Source organism: Solanum tuberosum, unplaced genomic scaffold, assembly GCF_000226075.1.
Source record: "Solanum tuberosum cultivar DM 1-3 516 R44 unplaced genomic scaffold, SolTub_3.0 scf00630, whole genome shotgun sequence".
NCBI lineage: Eukaryota > Viridiplantae > Streptophyta > Magnoliopsida > Solanales > Solanaceae > Solanum > Solanum tuberosum.
In genome coordinates, this window is record NW_006239566.1 from 135,874 (window position 1) to 154,500 (window position 18,627).

Consider the following 18,627-nt stretch of genomic DNA (forward strand, 5'->3'; position numbering starts at 1 on the left):
AAGTATGGTTGATGGTTAAAGTTTTTTTAAGTGGAATTTCATATTCCTTATGTCTATTAAGTAAAAATTGAAATGTTGGAAAATTATCCTGCATTCAAGGGGTTGTTAAATCATTCCTTCTGATCAAGAGCTTATACAAAAATGTTGGGTGAGAAGCTTGTACAAAAATGATGTTTGAAAATGATTCCAATGCCAATCATGTACTCTATTCTTTTAGTTATCTACTTGTCAAGCAACCTTTTTTCTAAAAAGTACTATACTACTATCAAATTGAAGCCATTCTTAAATGAAGTTAAGCATGCCAATCTCCTTGGAATTTCTAAATGATTAATTTGCTGAGATGGGGGTTAATTGGTTATCGGTAGGTTTTACATACACAAGTGTTGTATACAATTGTTGGTATCGTTGGGGGACTTTTCCCAACGAGATGAGTTGTAGTATTCATAGAGACTTGTGGACATTCACTAAACTGAGACACATCAAAATACTCATGACTCAATAAATGTTTTAAGAGCAACTAGACCAACCATCCGAAAGTCACTCAATTTATCAGCTTCTCTCAAGTCGTATCTTAGACCAGGAAGTTGAAATTCTAAACCAAGTGTTCCTTACTTCTTAGATTACAAGGGAACAGAAGTGTATGCCAATACAATAAACATAAGATATCTCAAAACCAGATCATATGAAATCCTGCATGGGTCAATCACCTTCTTACAGGGGGTACAACACCCCGACCAGGTGCTGCTCCACGACCTGTTGCCTGAGCCTGCAAACGAGATATAATAATCAGGTACATTTCATTTCTTCACTACAAGTTCAATTCTTGGCTAGCTAAAACACAACAAATACTTCATGACATCCTCCTATTTTTTTTTAGTAGCAATTCTACATAACATCCTTTCCAGGCGGATGAGAAATCCCACTTGAGTTCTTGGGAGGATCACAACTCCCAAAATCTAAAGCAACCAACAACAGACTCTTTTATAATTTCGGTGAAATAGAGGGTAGAAGTAAATGTATCAGGAGTTGACAACTTTCTTAAATTGGAAGAACCAAGAGATAAATAAGTAGAAGTAAGGAACATAGTAGAAGTAAATCAATCAATCTCACCTCCCCTCTCCCTTTTACCGTCAACTACCCCACCCCCCATTCAAATCTCCCTCCTTTTTTTGAACCAAACATGGATAATGGCCCCACCATTTTGCAAAAATAAAGCAATTGTTTTTGTTTTTTTTAAGGAAGTGCAAAAAAAAGAAGCAAATTAACAGCATATACCTAAATTCTACAAGAGATAGTATGTGGTTAAGTTTCAGTAGTTGGCCTCAAACAGAAAAAAATAAGTAGAAGGAATAGAAGCAACACTCACTTTAGCTCGCATTGCCATAGCACGTCCCCGTCCAACACCAAGTGATGAACCTTTGCCCTTTAAAAGTGAAATTAAACATAAGTGAAACACTTCAAATAAATGAAGAATAAGGATAAAACAAACATATGCTTCAGTGAAGTACCTTAATTCTAGCTTCTAGACGCTTGAACATGGGAGCATTCTTAAGCATATCTGGAATTATCATGAACCTGGTAGAAATTAAAGTTCAGTTATGCTTTTACCAGGAAACAGCCAAAAACCATGCAATAAGAATCAATAATTTTATATACCTGACTTTACTGCCTCTGATAAAAACATGTTCCAGTTGTGACACCCTCCCATCCTGCAGAACAAAAAACATTTTAAAATAGCCCATAGAAGGAAGGTCCTATACTGAAACCTACATTTCTTTTTCTATGAGTAACTGGAGAAAGAAGCTATTACAGCTTAGAAGCTGAATTATTTGTCCAATATCAGTCATGCAGTAACAAATGCAAAACAAATGACGTATTGCTAAATTGGCTTTTCCCGGCTAATTATTTGTTTACCAAATATCATCAACTATCCATAGGAAGCTTCAACTCAAGGATTGCAAAAATCACTCTTTTTCTTTGGCAAAAGTTCAATAAGATTTGGATGCTTTATGATATATCGTGATCATTTTCCTCACAGACAACGTTAAGAAAAATATCAAGTACAGGGACAGCAGTGTAAGACCATAGTATTGTTCACCTGTTATGCTAATGCAATGGAGAGCAAGTTGCACCCCACAAGAAATTGGAAGTGAAGACACTAAAAACGGGTGAACTTTTTTTTTTTTGAGAATGGTAACTTTTTCTTCTATTTATCCACAGGTATACTACATCAAAGTAGCCCCTCTCCCAAAAGTATTACAAACTAGACTGACTCCATCTATGCTTTTTGTCACAAATAGTCTAAAACATCAAAAAGTTCTTCTGCCTGTACTAAGACTTTCTGTTTACACCAAAAATAATAAAGAGCTATACAATTCATCTTGAAATTCTGCACATTGTTCTTCTTGCCCTCAAAACATCTTTGATTCCTTTCTTTCCATACTGTCCACCATATACATGCTGGGACAATCCTCCATCTCTCCTCCTTAATTGTAGTATTGCCAATATTGATCCAACAATTTAGGAGTTGTGCTATGTTTCTTGGTTTCACCCAAGTGATCTTTCTAAGGCTGCTGAATATTCTCCATAATTGATCTGTCCATTTGCAATGCAAAAAGAGATGGTTGACTGTCTCTTCCTGTTCCTCACACAGATAGCATCTTGAGCATAGTTGGAACTTCCTCTTCTTTATATTCTCTTGTGTCAGCACTGCTTCCTTTGCTAGTAACCATGTGAAACAGTTTACCTTGTATGGGATTTTAGGTCTCCATATCATCCGCCATGGCCATAGCTCCATCCTATCATTTGAATTTGATTGATTAAGATCTTTGTAAGCTGACTTGACACTGAAAACCCCTTTGCTACCAATCTTCCACACAACCTTGTCTTCTTCCCTAGTCAAATTGCTAAATTGTGCCATTGTATCATGGAAGGCCACTATGTTCCCCATCTCCCAATCATTTAGATTCCTCCTAAGATGTAAGTTCCACCCCTGTCCTGTCCACATTTCAGCCACAGTTGCATTTTGTTGAAGGCTTAGTGTATATAAGTCTGGGAATAATTGTTTCAGGGTTCTTTGGGCTATCCATCTGTCCTCCCAAAATGACACCTTCATTCCATTACCCACCTGGAATCTGATTCTAGAAAGAAACAGAGGCCAAAGATTTCTTATTGATCTCCAGATACCACATCCATATGGTGTAGTTACCATCTTTGTCATCCACCTATTCTCCATTTCATATTTTGCCTTGATCACCTCTCTCCATTGCATATTCTCTCCTGACATAAACTTCCAAAGCCATTTTAGCATTAGGCTTTTGTTTTGTTTCTTCATGTTCCTGATCCCTAGTCCCCCCTCTTTCTTATTTTTATGACCTCTTCCCATTTGACTAGATGAAACTTCTTTTTATCTTCATTTCCCTGCCAAAAAAAACTTCTTCTCAAAGCATCTATCCTCTGTATGGCATTGTCTGGTGCTGGGGTATTGCATCTAGGACACTATTAACCATGGTTAATCTACCTCCCCTAGACAGATATTGGCTCTTCCAGTTGGTAAGCTTCTTTTCGCATTTTTCTATCGCTCCATTCCAGATCCCTATTGATTTGCTCTTCCCCCCCAATGGCATACCTAGGTATATGGTTGGTAGTTCCCCTACCCTACCACCCAAAACCCCTGCCAGACCCTCCACCTGAGCCACTTCATTTATGGGATAAATGAAACTCTTCCCCCAATTGATATGTAATCCAGAGACTGCTTCAAAGATGATGAATATTACTCTTAGGATCAACATTTGCTCTGTCATTGCTTCACAAAAAATAAGGGTATCATCTGCATATTGCAGATGTGTAATCTCCAAGCCATTTTGTGCACTGCTGTCCACCCTAAAGCCCCTTACCCAACCCTTCCTCTTTGCTGTGTGAATTAGGTTACTCAAACCTTCCATTGCTAAGATGAATAAAAAGGGTGACAGGGGGTCACCTTGTCTCAGTCCCCTTCGAAATGAAAAGAAACCACTAGGAGTTCTATTAACTAAAATAGAAAACTTGACTGTGCTTATGCAGAATTTCACCCATCTAATCCATTTGGCTCCAAACTTGAGAACCACAAACTGGAAATGCAACAAAAACATGACAGCAAAATGTCACAAATTCTTAACCTCTTCTTAGCACCTTTACTACCAGGAATACACAGTTAATCAAATAGAACATCAGAAAGTCAAATAAATAACAAAAACCTCAAAAACTAGAAGTTAGATATACGAACCTTTACTAGTTTTGTGTTGTCATTTATGTATTAATTATTTACAATAGGATATGTCCCATTGTTATAAATGGATATGGAAGGGGGTCATATGGCTTTGCGCTAGGTAAGACCGCAACATGTGATGTGTAGGTTAGGTGCACATCACCGGCTTCAATCATGTTGCAGACAAAAGGGCTAGTATTTGAGTGGGAGAAGGATAGAGGGATGGACCAATGATACAGCGAGTTTCAAACAATGTACCAATGACCCTCTGGGATATCTTGATCATAAAATAAATAAATGGATATGAAAGGTGGTGGAGAAATTTCTATTAAATGTGCCCTTATTGTTTAGGACTAAGATCTAGTTATATTCATTATTTAGAAACTGATAACTCTGTACTCCTCAGCATTAAGAGCTATGTTGGCCACCTCCAAAAGTGTTAGTTACACAAAAAACAAAAGAACAGAAATACTTGCAGAGCTCCTATGAAATCCACTGGTTGAATTTATACCATTATTGTGAGGTATCTGAGACTTTTTTTTCATGAAAATCCGTGTTTTCATGGTTGGGTTGTGTTGGAATTCATTTCCTCGAGTGTGATGCGAAATGATTTGTGTTAGCATGTACTTTAGCCTTGTGGACTGCAAGTTCGGCTAATGACTTTTTAAGACCCATATGACTAGAAAAAGTTGTGATTGGAGCAATTTTAGCCACTATTCAATCAAACTATAAAAGGGTGACCTAACGACCAATGAAACTAAGAAGGATCATGAGTTAACAAGGTGCAAATCTCGACAAAAGACAAAAAGTTAAGTGATCTGTGCACACGGAGATAGCAGGTACCTGGATGGGATAAGTGATTAGTTGGGGTGTGTGCGAGCTGACTTACATTCCACCATATGAAAAAGAGGAGAAAAAAAACTGCTATTCTAGTGTCTCCCCACTATCTTGGTCTAAATTAACCTGCTGACCATGGGCAATACAGTATCAAATATTAGATTTTGGTAAGCAAAAGTTTTATGGTATATCAAAGCCCTCATATAATTAATTTTTTTTTTTGAAATTGTAATGGAATATTTGATAATCTAAAGAGAAAGGAAATTTTGGTAGTATTTTGTAGACTTCTCCTTGTCTTCAGCTATCCTTTGCCAGGAAAAGCGAGGATTTTGGAAAATCTGTTCATTAATAAAGGGATCAAGTTCCTGAAAAATCTTGGAAAACAAAGCTTGGAAGTTGTTTTTTTGTTATAATGAGAGCATGGGGGTTATTATCATTAATAGGTAGCTAGATACAAACTTAAACCCATCTATCCTGCCCTTACTCTCTCCCCTGCATCCCTCCCTTTATCTCTTAACAACCAATACGCCCCTGACAACCTCCAGTATGGGCATCTTTCCCCACCATGAAATATTTTTTTAAGGCACCATCACAGAATAGAATGAAATAACATCTCAGCTCTAACTCTATTTCATGCCTTTTTTCTCGAGATTTGTTTATCATAGGAGTAAGGAGAAGCTCATCAGTTTACATGGAATTGACAGAAGGAGGAGCACCAGATTATTTTCTACATTTACCTTGAGAAAAGATCCTGCAACAGCCTAACTACTGTCTACTTGTCCCACTTCCACGGCTCCATCTCTACTTGACATCCAAAGGCTCTCATTACTAAAATCAGATAGGTTTAACAGATGATTTATTTCAAGTGCCAAACTAAGCACTGAAGAAGCCATGGTGGAATTCTTAGCTCATTACACGACTAGTCATGATGTTATCCTTGTAAACACTTTCCAGTATTCTCTTATGGCTGGTAATCAATAAAAATGATTTGAACAATAAAAAACATATGCATTGAAAGTTTCTGCTTCTGTTTAGCTAATGGAAGATGATTGGAGATCATCCGGAGAGCTATTTATACCAACAACTTTTCCAATAATTGCAGTGTGAAAGGATTAAAAAAATCATGCATTTCTCGAAGAAAGAAACAGAAAATATTTCAATAAACCAAACAAACCAAAAGGTTTTTCATTTTCATAAAATAGAGTTGTTTGGCAGTAAATACACTTAAAAGCACAACACAATCCTTCATTTGAACACAACATACATTTAACAGAAAACAAGAGATTAACTTAAATTCTCTAGTTTAGCATGATCAACACCTAATTTTTCCATCTGAATGCAGAATAAATCGGAATCACGTGAAATTACAAGAACTAGGGTTTTAGAATATAGGAACAGCAAACACGGCATTGACAAAAAGTTAACCTAAAAGGAGAAATCCATACTTTAGCAGTGTAAGTGATGGTTTCGAGCTGGCAATTCCAGTTGTCCTCGCACTCGACCATACTTCCTCTATAAAGCTCGCCGCTTTTCATCTCTACAGTCACTATATGCCCTGTTGCCTCGTGTAGAAGTTTCACCGGTATGCCTAAGCTCCGACTCATCGCTGTACTTTCTTCCAAAAACCTAATGCTACCACAAAATTGTGAATCTGTATCGAGAAATCAAACAAGTAGAGTGCCGCCAACTTATTAATAAAACTTTAGGGCAAATTCTTCCAGCTCCTCTGCCGATGGATCGAGTTTGATCTAACGGTTCTTAAGCTTTTCTTTTCTTTTGTTGAAAAAAAAAGACCAAAATTGCCCTTATCATTGCCTTAAGTAGGTGGGCATAAATATCGGAAAATTAAAAAATCGAATCGAACCAGACTTATTCGGTTTATTGGTTTTGATTTTTCGGTTTGATGTCAATGTTATTTTTTCAATAGTTTGGGTCTTCAATGTAAGGGTCTCAGAACTTCGGTGCACCGAAGAACCGAACTTTTATTAAAATATTTTTTATAAAAAAATCAACTAACAATTAAATCATTCATGCACAAATACAATTCAATAGTTAACTTCAAATATTAATTCCCAAGAGAAACCAAAACAGATTTTTATCAATGTACGTTATGTAAAGGAATTTGTCTTCGTTCTTATTTTTATCGAGAAGTAGTTGGAGGCACAATGTTCTTATCAAAGACAGTGGCGGAGCTAGACTTTTTATGAAGGGTGTGCAATTTTTTTGAAGGCAACGAACAAAATTTTCTGGTATGGATTTATATCCATCTTGTTCTACCTAACGACTTTACTATCAACATCGTCAATAAAAAAAATTCCACTAAACACAACGTCTGAAAAAAAAATCTCTAATTTGGTTTGCTTTCAAAAATACATGATAAGTTATATCAATTGAAATAATAGTTTTATAATGAATGGGTCGAGATTTTATTGAACACATACACATATTCAAAAAAAATTTATTAATTTTTACTTAAATTTAAGGTTACTTTTCAACCTATCGACTATGCTACTTTTTTTATTTCAATGTATGTATATTAAATTTCTTTTATTCTAATAGAAAATGTGTGAAAATTCTAATTAAAAGTTCCAAATCTCCAAATTCAATTATGAAACTATGAAAAAATTAACCCCTTATGAATTATTTTTTTCAAACCTCCGGATGACCTACTTAGAGGAAATGGAGAAATGTAATTGCATATAACCTTCTTTTCTAATTCTTTAAGTAGAAACTCATTTAAACTATTATTTTATATTTACAAATATATATATCCAAACTAAGGTTTGAGTTAAATTTATTATTTTTCCTTTTTCAATTTATGTAGCACACTTAAAATTTTGAGATTCAAATTTTTAAACTTAGACCGTGAATTCTAAAATAATAGCTTTTGAAACAAAATTTATATATTTATATATTTAAAAATTAAATAAAAAAATAATATAAAGCACAATAATTATCAATGTCATATAAATTGAAATGGAGAAAATAAATATAAAATAAATAATATGTAATGACTCCTAAATAAGAAAGTAAATTATAACTTTAATTTGCAAGAGTAACTTGAGATTAGGTGGACCCACAAAGGATTGTGTGATTTTGACAAACAAAAGAAGTAAAATAATAGCAACAAGATTCGAACTGGCAACCTCAGCATTCCTTTTGAACACCCTTTCCACTGCGCCAAAGGCTCTTTTAATGTTAAGGTTGTGCAACATGAATTATATATTTGTATTTAATAATTTTTTACTTACGTAAACAGTGTGATTTTTCGACGAAGGGTGTTCACGTGCACACCCTTATCAGGCTGTAGCTCCGCCCCTGATCAAAGATAAATATAGCCTTTTAGTTAGCACGGTAAGTGTCTCATTGGCAAGACACATCATTCCTCAACATACTTTTAAACTTTTAAGTATCTTATACTTTAGTTTTGTCCTCATTAATTTATTTTTTTATTCACACCGAAAAATCAATTTAAAACCCCGAACTAAATCGACGCAGAGTAGAAAAAATTGAACCAAATCAAATTAGTTTGGTTTGCTATATGGTGCACACTTTTCTAAAACCAAAAATTGAAGAACCGAATCGAAGTTTAATCAAATCAAATCGAAAAATCGAACGCCTTAAGACTCAAAATTATCCATATCTTTTCACATAAAGTATTACTCCTAATAGTCTTCTTTTTTTTTGTAAAAATAAAGCTACTACTATGACAGATATCACTAAGCCTAAACCTTTCGGGAAACACGAGAACACTCAACTACATATTAATCTTCTAGCATAATCTGCAACCTTCGTACCCTCGTATCCAAGATCATCTCAGTCTCGCTTTTCTCATCTTATCCATCATTAAAGCCACTCACATCTTTGCTCGAATATCTTAATTTCTAATTTTATACTCATATATTCATATCAACATCCTAATTTACGCAATATAATATTATTAATACATTCTATAAACTATAACACTACGAATTTGCTTTGAATAAAAAAAAAAACTATATCTACTGGTATTTGCGATTCCCCAAAACCTTGTCAAGAATCAGACAACAGCATAGAGAAACCCCAAATACTCTGCAATTCTCAGCTTCCACCCTTTGCAAAATCGTATATCAAATCTGTAAAAATAGAGTCGGATCGGAAGAGGAAGAAGACATCGATCTCTTCTGCAGATCGACCGCCGGATAAGCACAAGAAAAAGTCCAAAATGCCCTCATCATCTTCCCGCTCCGGCGCCGGCGGAGACAAAGTGAAGGCGTCTCATATACTCATTAAGCATCAGGAGTCTCGTCGCAAGTTCTCCTGGAAGGATCCGGAAGGCCGTGTTATCTCCAACACCACCAAAGAAGCTGCCGTTTCTCAGCTGAAATCTATCCGTGAAGACATTGTCTCCGGCAAAGCCAAGTTCCAGGATATAGCCGCCACTCATTCTCACTGCAGCTCAGCCAAACGCGGCGGTGATCTCGGTCAGTAAACCCTAAACTCCCGCAGCCCCTTTTGCTTCCGCTTTTCACTTTTCTGCGCTCCTGTTTATGTCTTATTGTGCGCGAAGTATGGTTTTTTTTTTAACTAAAATAAATTATAAACAAAATTGGTGAGAAAAAATAACAGTAGTCGAAATTATATGAGAAAGCTTGTTTGTAGTCAAGGAGAACTGTTGGACTTTGTAAATAGTTATAGTGTCATATATACTTGCTTAAGGCTTCATGATCAAGTAGTATATCTGAGTTAATTCATTCTTAGTAGGGTCATCTGTAGACGCAAGTGATGATTCTTTTAGTTCAGTTACTCCTAAGGAAAAGTAATATTTGTGTGTTTTGACTTGGTTGATTTAGTTTCCTAAATTGTCATGGCCGGTCATGCATTCGTGAAATTCCTACAATAGACTTTTTGCTTATCAAAAGAAGAACTTGTCATGAAAAATTGCAAAGAGAAAAAAGTCAAACTCATTCTTTGAGCTCCATGATGACATATATTTAGACTTTAGAGATCCTCATTCTCCTTGTGTAATATTGTTCTCTGCAGTTTATACTTAGCTGTAGAGGGCAAAGTTGGACACCACATTCTTTCCTTTTCTTGTCCTCCACAGTGCCCCTGCCATTATATTCTGAATCAGATCCCTGTCTTTTTCTTGTGTACTTCCCCATAAGAACTAATGCAAACAACACGAATAACTATACCTCCATCCCAGACTCATTTTTTTTTAAACTTGTTAACTTTGTATTATATCACTACAGGGCTGTACTGAAACCTTATATACAAATGAACTCCAAAATTCACTGTTCTATGTCTATAACTCTATATTGAGTCTTACTGAAACCTTATATACAAATGAACTCCAAAATTCACTGTTCTATGTCTATAACTCTATATTGAGTCTAAACATCAATTATAGAGACATCATTTGAGTATAATTGGTTACACCAAAAACATACCAAAATGCAGTTAAGTTTAACTTTATGCACTATATTCTCTATGCTCTCAAAACACCTAGAATTCCTCTCTTTCCAGATTGCCCATCATATTGAAGCAGGGATAATTCTCCATCTAGCTCTGTCTTTAGCATGTACACCTGCTTTCTCCCATGTTTTTAGAGCTTTAGTGACTCTCCTAGGCATCGTCCAGGAAATGCCTTCGAGACTAAACAACACCCTCCATAACTGTTGAGTATATTTGCAGTATTGAAATAGATGGCTTACAGTTTCTGAGCTTTCCCCACATAGGGAACATCTAGAGCATAATGTTATCCCCCTTTTCATTACATTATCCTGCGTCAGAGTAACTTCCTTAGCCAGCAGCCATGTGAGGCATGGCACTTTATAAGGAATTCTGCACTTCCAAATTTATTTGCATGGCCAAATTGGGTTCTGTTGACTTGGTTGCTCCATCAACCTGTAAGCTGGCCCTACTTTAAATACGCCTCTACTGTCACCTTTCCACCATAACACATTCTCATTTATCTGGAGTCCATTAAAATTTCCAACAATGTTGAGAAATTCTGCCCCATCACTTCCCAGTCATTAATTGTCTCCTGAAGTTGAAGTTCCATGGCTAATTTCATTTCAATACTCAAGTTGTCTTATAAGACATTATTTTGTGGTTCTCTAAATCTCAAACCTATCCTTGCACTGTCAATTGTCATGCACAAATCTCCAACCAAAAAGAATAAAACCCTTTCTAAAGGAAAGACTGACACACTAGCAGATTGGTCTGATCTAAAATCCTCCTTAGGAAGTCTCCTAATCAGAATCTAGGTGGCCTTCTTCGAGGAATAAATGAACTTAAATGCAACTATACCACAGTATCTCACTTTTTTCTTAACATAGGCACGTTCTGCTTCATAGAGCCTGTCTACTGATTCCTACTGAAGGATTGATGAATGAAATGAAGACAAGCAACTGTGAATTGATGGATTCTACTCGAGTCATTTGATATTTAGGGCCTAAGTCTGTACGCCTCGTCTCTCTTGCACGCAAAAAGCAGTTCCAGTTGATTTTTTATTGTTCAATTCTGCCCATCTACCTTATCTATATTCTTGGGAGCAGGATAATCATCACTCTCTGGCCAGACAGTCTTATGCTTCTCGATAAATATCTTTTTCCAACTTTGTTAGAAACTAACAAAATGACGAGGTGGGGAAGCCACAAGAGCTATACATATACTTTGCTTCCTCTTCTACCTCCCTCTTTTCTTCATTAAGTATGTTAGCATTGGTTGTTTCTGATAAAACATGATCTTAAAGGAATGACATTTCCTGTCTTTCATGAATCATCTATTGCTTCTAAATGCTCAGTACCTCATGTTCTTCAGTATCTTGTCTGCTATGTGTTTGTTGGCAAAGTTCAATGATAAACTGTGTGAAATCTGGAGATAATGGTTTTTGAGCTCATTCTTAAGGCTCTGTTTGGTTTTATGCGGTTCATCTCCATGTGTGGAGCTATAAATTATAATACCTTTCATATCTTAGTATTTCAAGTGTTCTAAATATTTTTGAACTCTCCTTAGTTTATGTGTCATTAAAATACTTTATTTTGTGGTTCTATGTCTTATGTCTCTTTTTTTAAGAAAAAGGTTTCTTTTTTTTATAAAAGGTTCTGTCTTAAGACTCCTGCAGCTTTTAGATGTATTCAAATGTTTTTCCGTAGATTTTGTTTGAATAATGTGGCAATTAAAAGAAGAAATTTGCACAAATTATTTCATTTGAGTTTCTTAGAAATATGTTTAAATAACAGGTGAAAATGTCATAAGGTAAGGAGGTCATTGTAAGTGTAAGATAATGCAAAGCAATAACTCTCATATGTTTAAATATTTGAAGGTTGTGATTTTGTCACTAGAAAATAGGTCAATATCTGTAGAAACATAATACAAGAATAAGGTGGTAATACAAAATGGAATTGAGGGAGTATTAATCTTATCCTCACAAGGATTGAAAATCCAGCAATCAAGATGAAAGAGTTATCAATTGAATGTATTTCAATGTTCATAGCAAGCTGCTGCCAACTTCATGATTGCAGAGTTCTGTTTAAACTTTAATGTGTGTTCATGCTGCAGTTTTATTTGATGAATAAGCACTCTTTTTTGCTACGCATCAGGGATGCTGTCTTAGTTAATCTTGTTTCCTGGGGAACTGTACAGTAAATCAGAATTGTGGCATAACTTCTATTCCTTGTCTGACAGTTTATATAGTTTGGTGTCATGAAATTCTCTCTTTCTTCATGCACAGACTTCCGCTGCAATTTCCTAGATTTTCTAGCTGGCTAAAAGCTTGAAACCACGAATTATGCTGTAATTTTTTCACTCTGCCTACAGCATAGTATGTCTGAGGTTCAGGAAAACTTCCACAGTTTGTTATATCTGGACACTTTGGCAATTAGCTGTTTTAACTAAAAACTTGATTGCTATTGGAAGTCCTGATTTTGCATGCACTGGATTCTAAAATATTTTGCCCAATATAGCCATTTCCTTTGAAAGAGAAGCAACAAACTGAGTTAACAGTGGGGCTTAAATTACTCCATCAACATCCTGTGACTTCCTTTTTGATTGCACTTACAGTCTTAAGTTTAAAATCATAATGAATCGATAGACAAATTGGTATTTCATTTTTTTAAAATTTTTTTGAGACAAATTGGTATTTCCTTCATATGCATAAACAGGAAAATTTAACATACTAATGGTCTCATTGTGACCTAATCCAGGTCCCTTTCCTAATGGTTCCATTTTGATTCTTGTAGTGTGTTTGTTGGGTTAGTGTGCTGCTTTAAAAAAAGAGGCATTTTAAAAAAGTCATTGCGACTAAGGATTAAGAGCCCGTTTGGATTGGCTTTTGGCTTATTTTTGTTATTTTAGCTTAAAAAACTATTTTGGTTTAAAAGCACCTAAAATAAGTCAATCCAAACAGGCTCTAACATGTTTCTATGATTCCTATGAGGGTTTATTAGAAACTAGCATTCCCTGCCTAGTGAAGTGATTCTTTGGATATAAATCTAACATTGAAAGGCTTTGAGCTTCTAGAGATGCGGAATAGAGCAATCTGATACATTTGTTCTTACCAACTGTATGTTTGAAAGATGGCAAATGAATTATTCACATTTGTCAAAAAAGAAAAGGAAAAAATCATATCCAGATTCACCATCTCAAATTTTGTATAGTAGTTTTCTCTATAACATATTGCCATTTGCCCGATTAAGCAGCTCAGAATCGGTCAACTAAGATCATTGCAAGTGTTGATAATGCCTCACTTCTTTGGGTTCTTATGGCTTCCTAGAGGCCACAAATTTGTAACTTTGCTTCTTGGTGGATAACTTATTTCTGAATCATCATATATACTTATAAAAGAAATATATAGTTCTGATTTCTGAATCAGTAGCTGTTGCATAGGTTGCAGCACAATCTACTAAACAAGCACATACACTGCTATATAACACCAAAAGGATGTGAGTAAAGGCTTTTATCGCCAATGGTTTTAATGGACATGCACATTTCCTTAGTTTCTTGAACAACAATGAGTTCTGGTTTGTTAATGATCTTTTGTGCATTGGAAATACTTGTCCTGGTTAGCAAGTTATACTAACCTCTGAAGAATTCACTTTCAGGTTCATTTGGCAAAGGTCAGATGCAGAAACCTTTTGAAGAAGCAACTTTTGCTCTAAAAGTTGGCGAGATAAGTGACATCGTGGAAACTGAGAGTGGTGTTCATATCATCTTGAGAACGGCATAATGTGAATGTGATACTTGCGGAAGAATGATTACCTGAGTGGTGCAATACTCACCCAGAAAATGCTCATATTGATACTTATGGACTATTAGAAGATCACACCAAGGATATTTTTTCTTACGCCCTTCTATTCCCTGAGGTTGTGGTGAATATTTAAGAAAACCAGAAGAAAAAAAAAAGAAAAAGGAAAGACATGTGTTTGGTTATTTGGTTTTCTTTCAGTTGGTACTTTTGGGCATGTTTTATATTTGCCAGAACCTTTTGACCTAATTTTGTGTGTTTATGCTTGCTTTTGATGTGTTTTCTCTTTCTTACAAGCTTCTCTATAGTCGTAACCGACCCAAACCTACCCGTGAACACCACTAGTCATCCTTATTCCATAGCTATTTGTTATAAAAATAGGTGGAATCATCGGCAATCCCCAAAAATTTATTTTGATATATCTGTCATTAGAAATTTGTAGAACACTATTAGAAAACCTTATGTAGAAAAAAATTACAGATGGTTGAGATATGATAAAATGATTGAGGTATCTTCAGCCTAATAAACTAAGTCGTTAGCTTGGTATTAAAGAAAAATATTTTCTTGAAATTCTAAGTAGTTTTTTTATTTTTTATGTTTTACGTAAGAAAATAAATATTTAAGATATTTACATGTATGTATTCTAGGGAAGCCTGATGGGATGAGAACTAGGGGGCCCACAATTAGGTTTGAACCGAAAAGTTGATTGAATTAAAAGATTCAATTTATTCAATTCGATTATTTGAACGTATTTTGTTTAAATTCTGTAACTTTTTAATTTTTGATTTGATTTTTGGTTTCGTAAAATATAATTTCGGTTAAACTGAATAGTTTGAAGCCAAATTAAGCTTCTATATGTTCTGTTTAAAGTTGAATATGAATCATTCTTTATTTCATTGCTCAACTCTGAATGAAGAGATACACATTTTTGAGGACTAATCAAGTGGTAAATGTATTGTTTTCCACTAGATTCTTTATTTTAGTTCTATATTTTTATTCCATCAAATATATATTTTACTCTTCATATGTCACATTTTTAGTAGAATCATAAAAGCACATCAATCAAACTTTACCATTTATAGATATAAAAATAAAAAATATATACATTTCCTCTTCAAAATTTCTCTTTTTACTTTTTTCTAATACTTTGAAAAGTATACTTTAAAATTAGACCTTTTTGTCATACAACTTTTTTCTCTCTAGATATTTTATAGGAAAAAGGGTTTGAAAAATACTTCAACTTTGGCCGAAATTGTTGTTACGATATCAAATTTTATGGAGGACCTTTTACCCCTCTGCATTATTTAATAGTGTATTTTAAAGGTATATATGTGTTCACGTGGACACGTTACTATTTATAATGATGAAATATTTATGATATCCACGTGGACGCATAAATACCATTAAAATACACTATTAAATAGTGCAGGGGTAAAAGGTTCTTTTCAAAGTTTGGTATTGTTATAACAATTTCGGTCAAAGTTCGAATATATTTCAGACCTTTTTCCCTACTTTATAATATTCAAAATACTTCTACAACAAAATTTATACATAAAAATCTATAAACAAATTAGGTATCCATTTTTAAATCAAATTTGAATTATATATATATATATATATTACAACTTCAATCTTATTACCATGTATATAGCTAAGGACAATTGAATTAGTTTAATTTATGTTGTCGTAATTCACCAAATATTTAGACTTAAAAAATAATAATCACAATTATTCAAATTTTACTACTCATCATGAATTTTGATTGCTCCCAAAAGGTAAACGGGAAGTTATGACACTTTCTAATTCTTCTTGAGCGAGCATATTATTCACAAGTTTTTCTTTTATAATATTATTTGGTAAATTATCGGTGCTTCACACGGGATTGAATGATCATTTGATAATATTCATATTTTCAATACATACACTACATTGTCAAGAATATTTTATCTTCAGGCAAAACGTTCCTCAAAAATCTTAAAGTGCTATATTTTTAAAATTTTATTTTTGTTATACAAAAAATTATGAGTCATAGAGAGATTTTAAGTATAAGGAAAAAGTCTATGAAAATCTCAAAGGAAATAGTTTGTCAAAAGTAACGAAATTTTCTAAATTCCAAGAAGTTATAAAGAACAACATTATATGTTAAAGAGGAGACAAAAAAGTCTCGAACAACAACACTCCGAAGTAAAGTGAGACATCACGTCCATACAAGAAACATAATTAACTAAATTCAAATAGAAGACTTTCTGCTCCTTTCTTATGAACCTCCATCAATCTCTTTTTTATTATATATTGAAAATGACCCTAAAATTGTTAGTAATAAAGGTTTTTCCTCATTGTCTCAGAATAGTCATTACTAATGATTAGGTTTCATATCACCGGCCCTAACATATATGGAATTGAACCAAAGTTATTGTTATGGTTATAGTATGCAGTAACAAAGAATTAATGCAATGATCAACCACGCAGTAGGTGACATCTGAAGGGAACCGTTCATAACTAGATATTCTAAACCAAAATTTTGATACATCACATATTAAAATCTCACAGCATAAATTGTGAGCACTTGAACTCACAAATATCGACAAATTATAATAAAGACGACGTTACTTTTCCTAACAATCAAGAAGGAAAAGGCATGTTGCTTAACATATTTTCAAAAAGATAGTATGTCGGGCTGTATATAAGTTTACAATTCACAAATTTAATTGAAAGAATCCAAAAGAAAGAGTTATCACTACAACAAAAATGATCTTTAACGGTAATTTTTAGCTTAATTGCCGCTAAATATGTATTTTCAGAGGTAATAAATACTCTCTATAAATGTCCCTAAAGTCTATAGAGACATTGAATCTAATGAAAATTAATTAATTTCGGTAAAGGTTCTAGCACTCTTCGTTAATATACATATTTTTTCCAAAAAAAGTTATTTTTGTTATAGTGTATTTTTGGGCATATGTTAATTTCAAGAAAACGTGATCTCTTATTATGCCCAAAAAGAAGAGAGGAAGAAATATGGAAAATTAGTCAACTTGCAATAAAAGAAGTGGACTAATTGTCTTTATACTAATATTCTAGGAATAGTGCAATGGCATACAAAATATTTGTACCTAAGATAAAACAATCAAAATAATATACTAATTGTGGCAAGTAAGAGAATAACATGTTTGGTTCTTTTAACAAACTTCACCATTGATTTCGTATTAGTTATCAAATATTTGTGTTGTGTGCTATCAAATATAACATATCCCACAAGCAATTGTCCCAAAAAGTATATGAAGAAACCTGTAGAAAGGGACAAAAGAGAAGATCAATTTTCAATCATCCTTACTGGAATTGTTAACAGAGTTAAAAAAAAGTCACCAAAATAGCAAAAAGAAATTGCAATAGTTACATGAATTTCTATGACCTTCATGAAATAGGAAGGAGAAAACTTTGAGAAAAGAAACACACTTCATAAGCTTAATTAATGTATTTGAATTCGACTCCCCTATAACGGGAAAAACCTACAAATAATAGTGGCAGAAATAAAAGTTTGTTTCCTAAAGAACCAAATGTAATGAATTAAACCATTCAAGTAATTGTGGACTGAGTGGTGCAAAAGTAGTAATGTCACATTGCAATTGAAATTAATTTTCTTTGTTTATTCTTTGTTCTTTTGGTGCCTTGAAATTAAGTGTTGGGTTTTAAAAGGTGTAAATAAAAAATGAAGAGCTGTGACTTTTGTGAAAATTTGTGACTTTTATTAAAAGTTGTGACTTATGTGAAAAATTATGACTTTTATAAAAAGTTATGACTTTTGTGAAAAATTGTGACTTTTATGAAGAGTTTTGACTTTTCTAAAGAGTTGTGACTTTAATAAAGGACAAATAAAAATTCTGATTTGTGAGGGCGCCACATAGTCGGATCCACTGTTGTAAATAAGCACAACGTTTATGAAGAGCGGCAAGAGTGATAAAACAATGAACAGGAGAAGCGGTTGTTGAAGGCTGAAGTGGAGTTCTTATTGCAGAGGGGAAGGGCAATGTTGAAAATAAATAAATAAATAAATAAATAAATAAATAAAAAGAGAATCCTTGCTTCTGGTGGCGCCACATCACCGGGTTGAGGATTCTCTTTTTTTTTATATATATATATGATATGATTAGACCTTTGCATATTTTTTTGCCTTTCTACCAATTTAATTCCAGAAAAAAGAATAAATCACAGTTTTTTAAGACCAACAAAAATTTGAAAAATAAAAAAATCAAATCAAATTAATTTCCATTCGGTTCCAATTTAAATTCTTGATAAATCAAAATAAAAAAATCGA

The 18,627-nt window shown here is 33.9% G+C and overlaps 2 protein-coding genes across 2 annotated transcripts; one reads left to right on the plus strand and one right to left on the minus strand.

The window, feature by feature from the left end:
• Positions 1 to 440: 440 nt before the first annotated feature.
• LOC102578763 (small nuclear ribonucleoprotein SmD3b-like) lies at positions 441 to 6,797 on the minus strand. Its single transcript, XM_006366504.2, has 5 exons — positions 6,529 to 6,797; positions 1,657 to 1,709; positions 1,509 to 1,575; positions 1,367 to 1,423; positions 441 to 766 (listed from the first exon to the last, which is right to left on the minus strand). Exons 1-5 carry the CDS (start codon positions 6,685 to 6,687, stop codon positions 704 to 706), a joined length of 399 nt encoding a protein of 132 aa, XP_006366566.1. The 5' UTR covers positions 6,688 to 6,797; the 3' UTR covers positions 441 to 703.
• Positions 6,798 to 9,056: 2,259 nt separating this feature from the next.
• On the plus strand, positions 9,057 to 14,596 carry LOC102579091 (peptidyl-prolyl cis-trans isomerase Pin1-like). The gene is made up of 2 exons (XM_006366505.2): positions 9,057 to 9,546; positions 14,173 to 14,596. The coding sequence occupies exons 1-2, from the start codon at positions 9,288 to 9,290 to the stop codon at positions 14,295 to 14,297; spliced, it is 384 nt and encodes a 127-aa protein (XP_006366567.1). The 5' UTR covers positions 9,057 to 9,287; the 3' UTR covers positions 14,298 to 14,596.
• The last annotated feature ends 4,031 nt before the right edge of the window (positions 14,597 to 18,627 follow it).

What these genes read in the sequence shown, in the direction of transcription:
- LOC102579091 (XM_006366505.2), top strand. Translation starts at nt 9,288, where the DNA reads ATGCCCTCATCATCTTCCCGCTCCGGCGCCGGCGGAGACAAAGTGAAG. An exon ending in CAAACGCGGCGGTGATCTCG is followed by an intron (nt 9,547 to 14,172) that starts GTCAGTAAACCC and finishes ATTCACTTTCAG; the next exon opens with GTTCATTTGGCAAAGGTCAG.
- LOC102578763 (XM_006366504.2), bottom strand. Translation starts at nt 6,687, where the DNA reads ATGAGTCGGAGCTTAGGCATACCGGTGAAACTTCTACACGAGGCAACA. An exon ending in ATCAGAGGCAGTAAAGTCAG is followed by an intron (nt 1,576 to 1,656) that starts GTATATAAAATT and finishes AATTTCTACCAG; the next exon opens with GTTCATGATAATTCCAGATA. An exon ending in GTCTAGAAGCTAGAATTAAG is followed by an intron (nt 1,424 to 1,508) that starts GTACTTCACTGA and finishes TCACTTTTAAAG; the next exon opens with GGCAAAGGTTCATCACTTGG.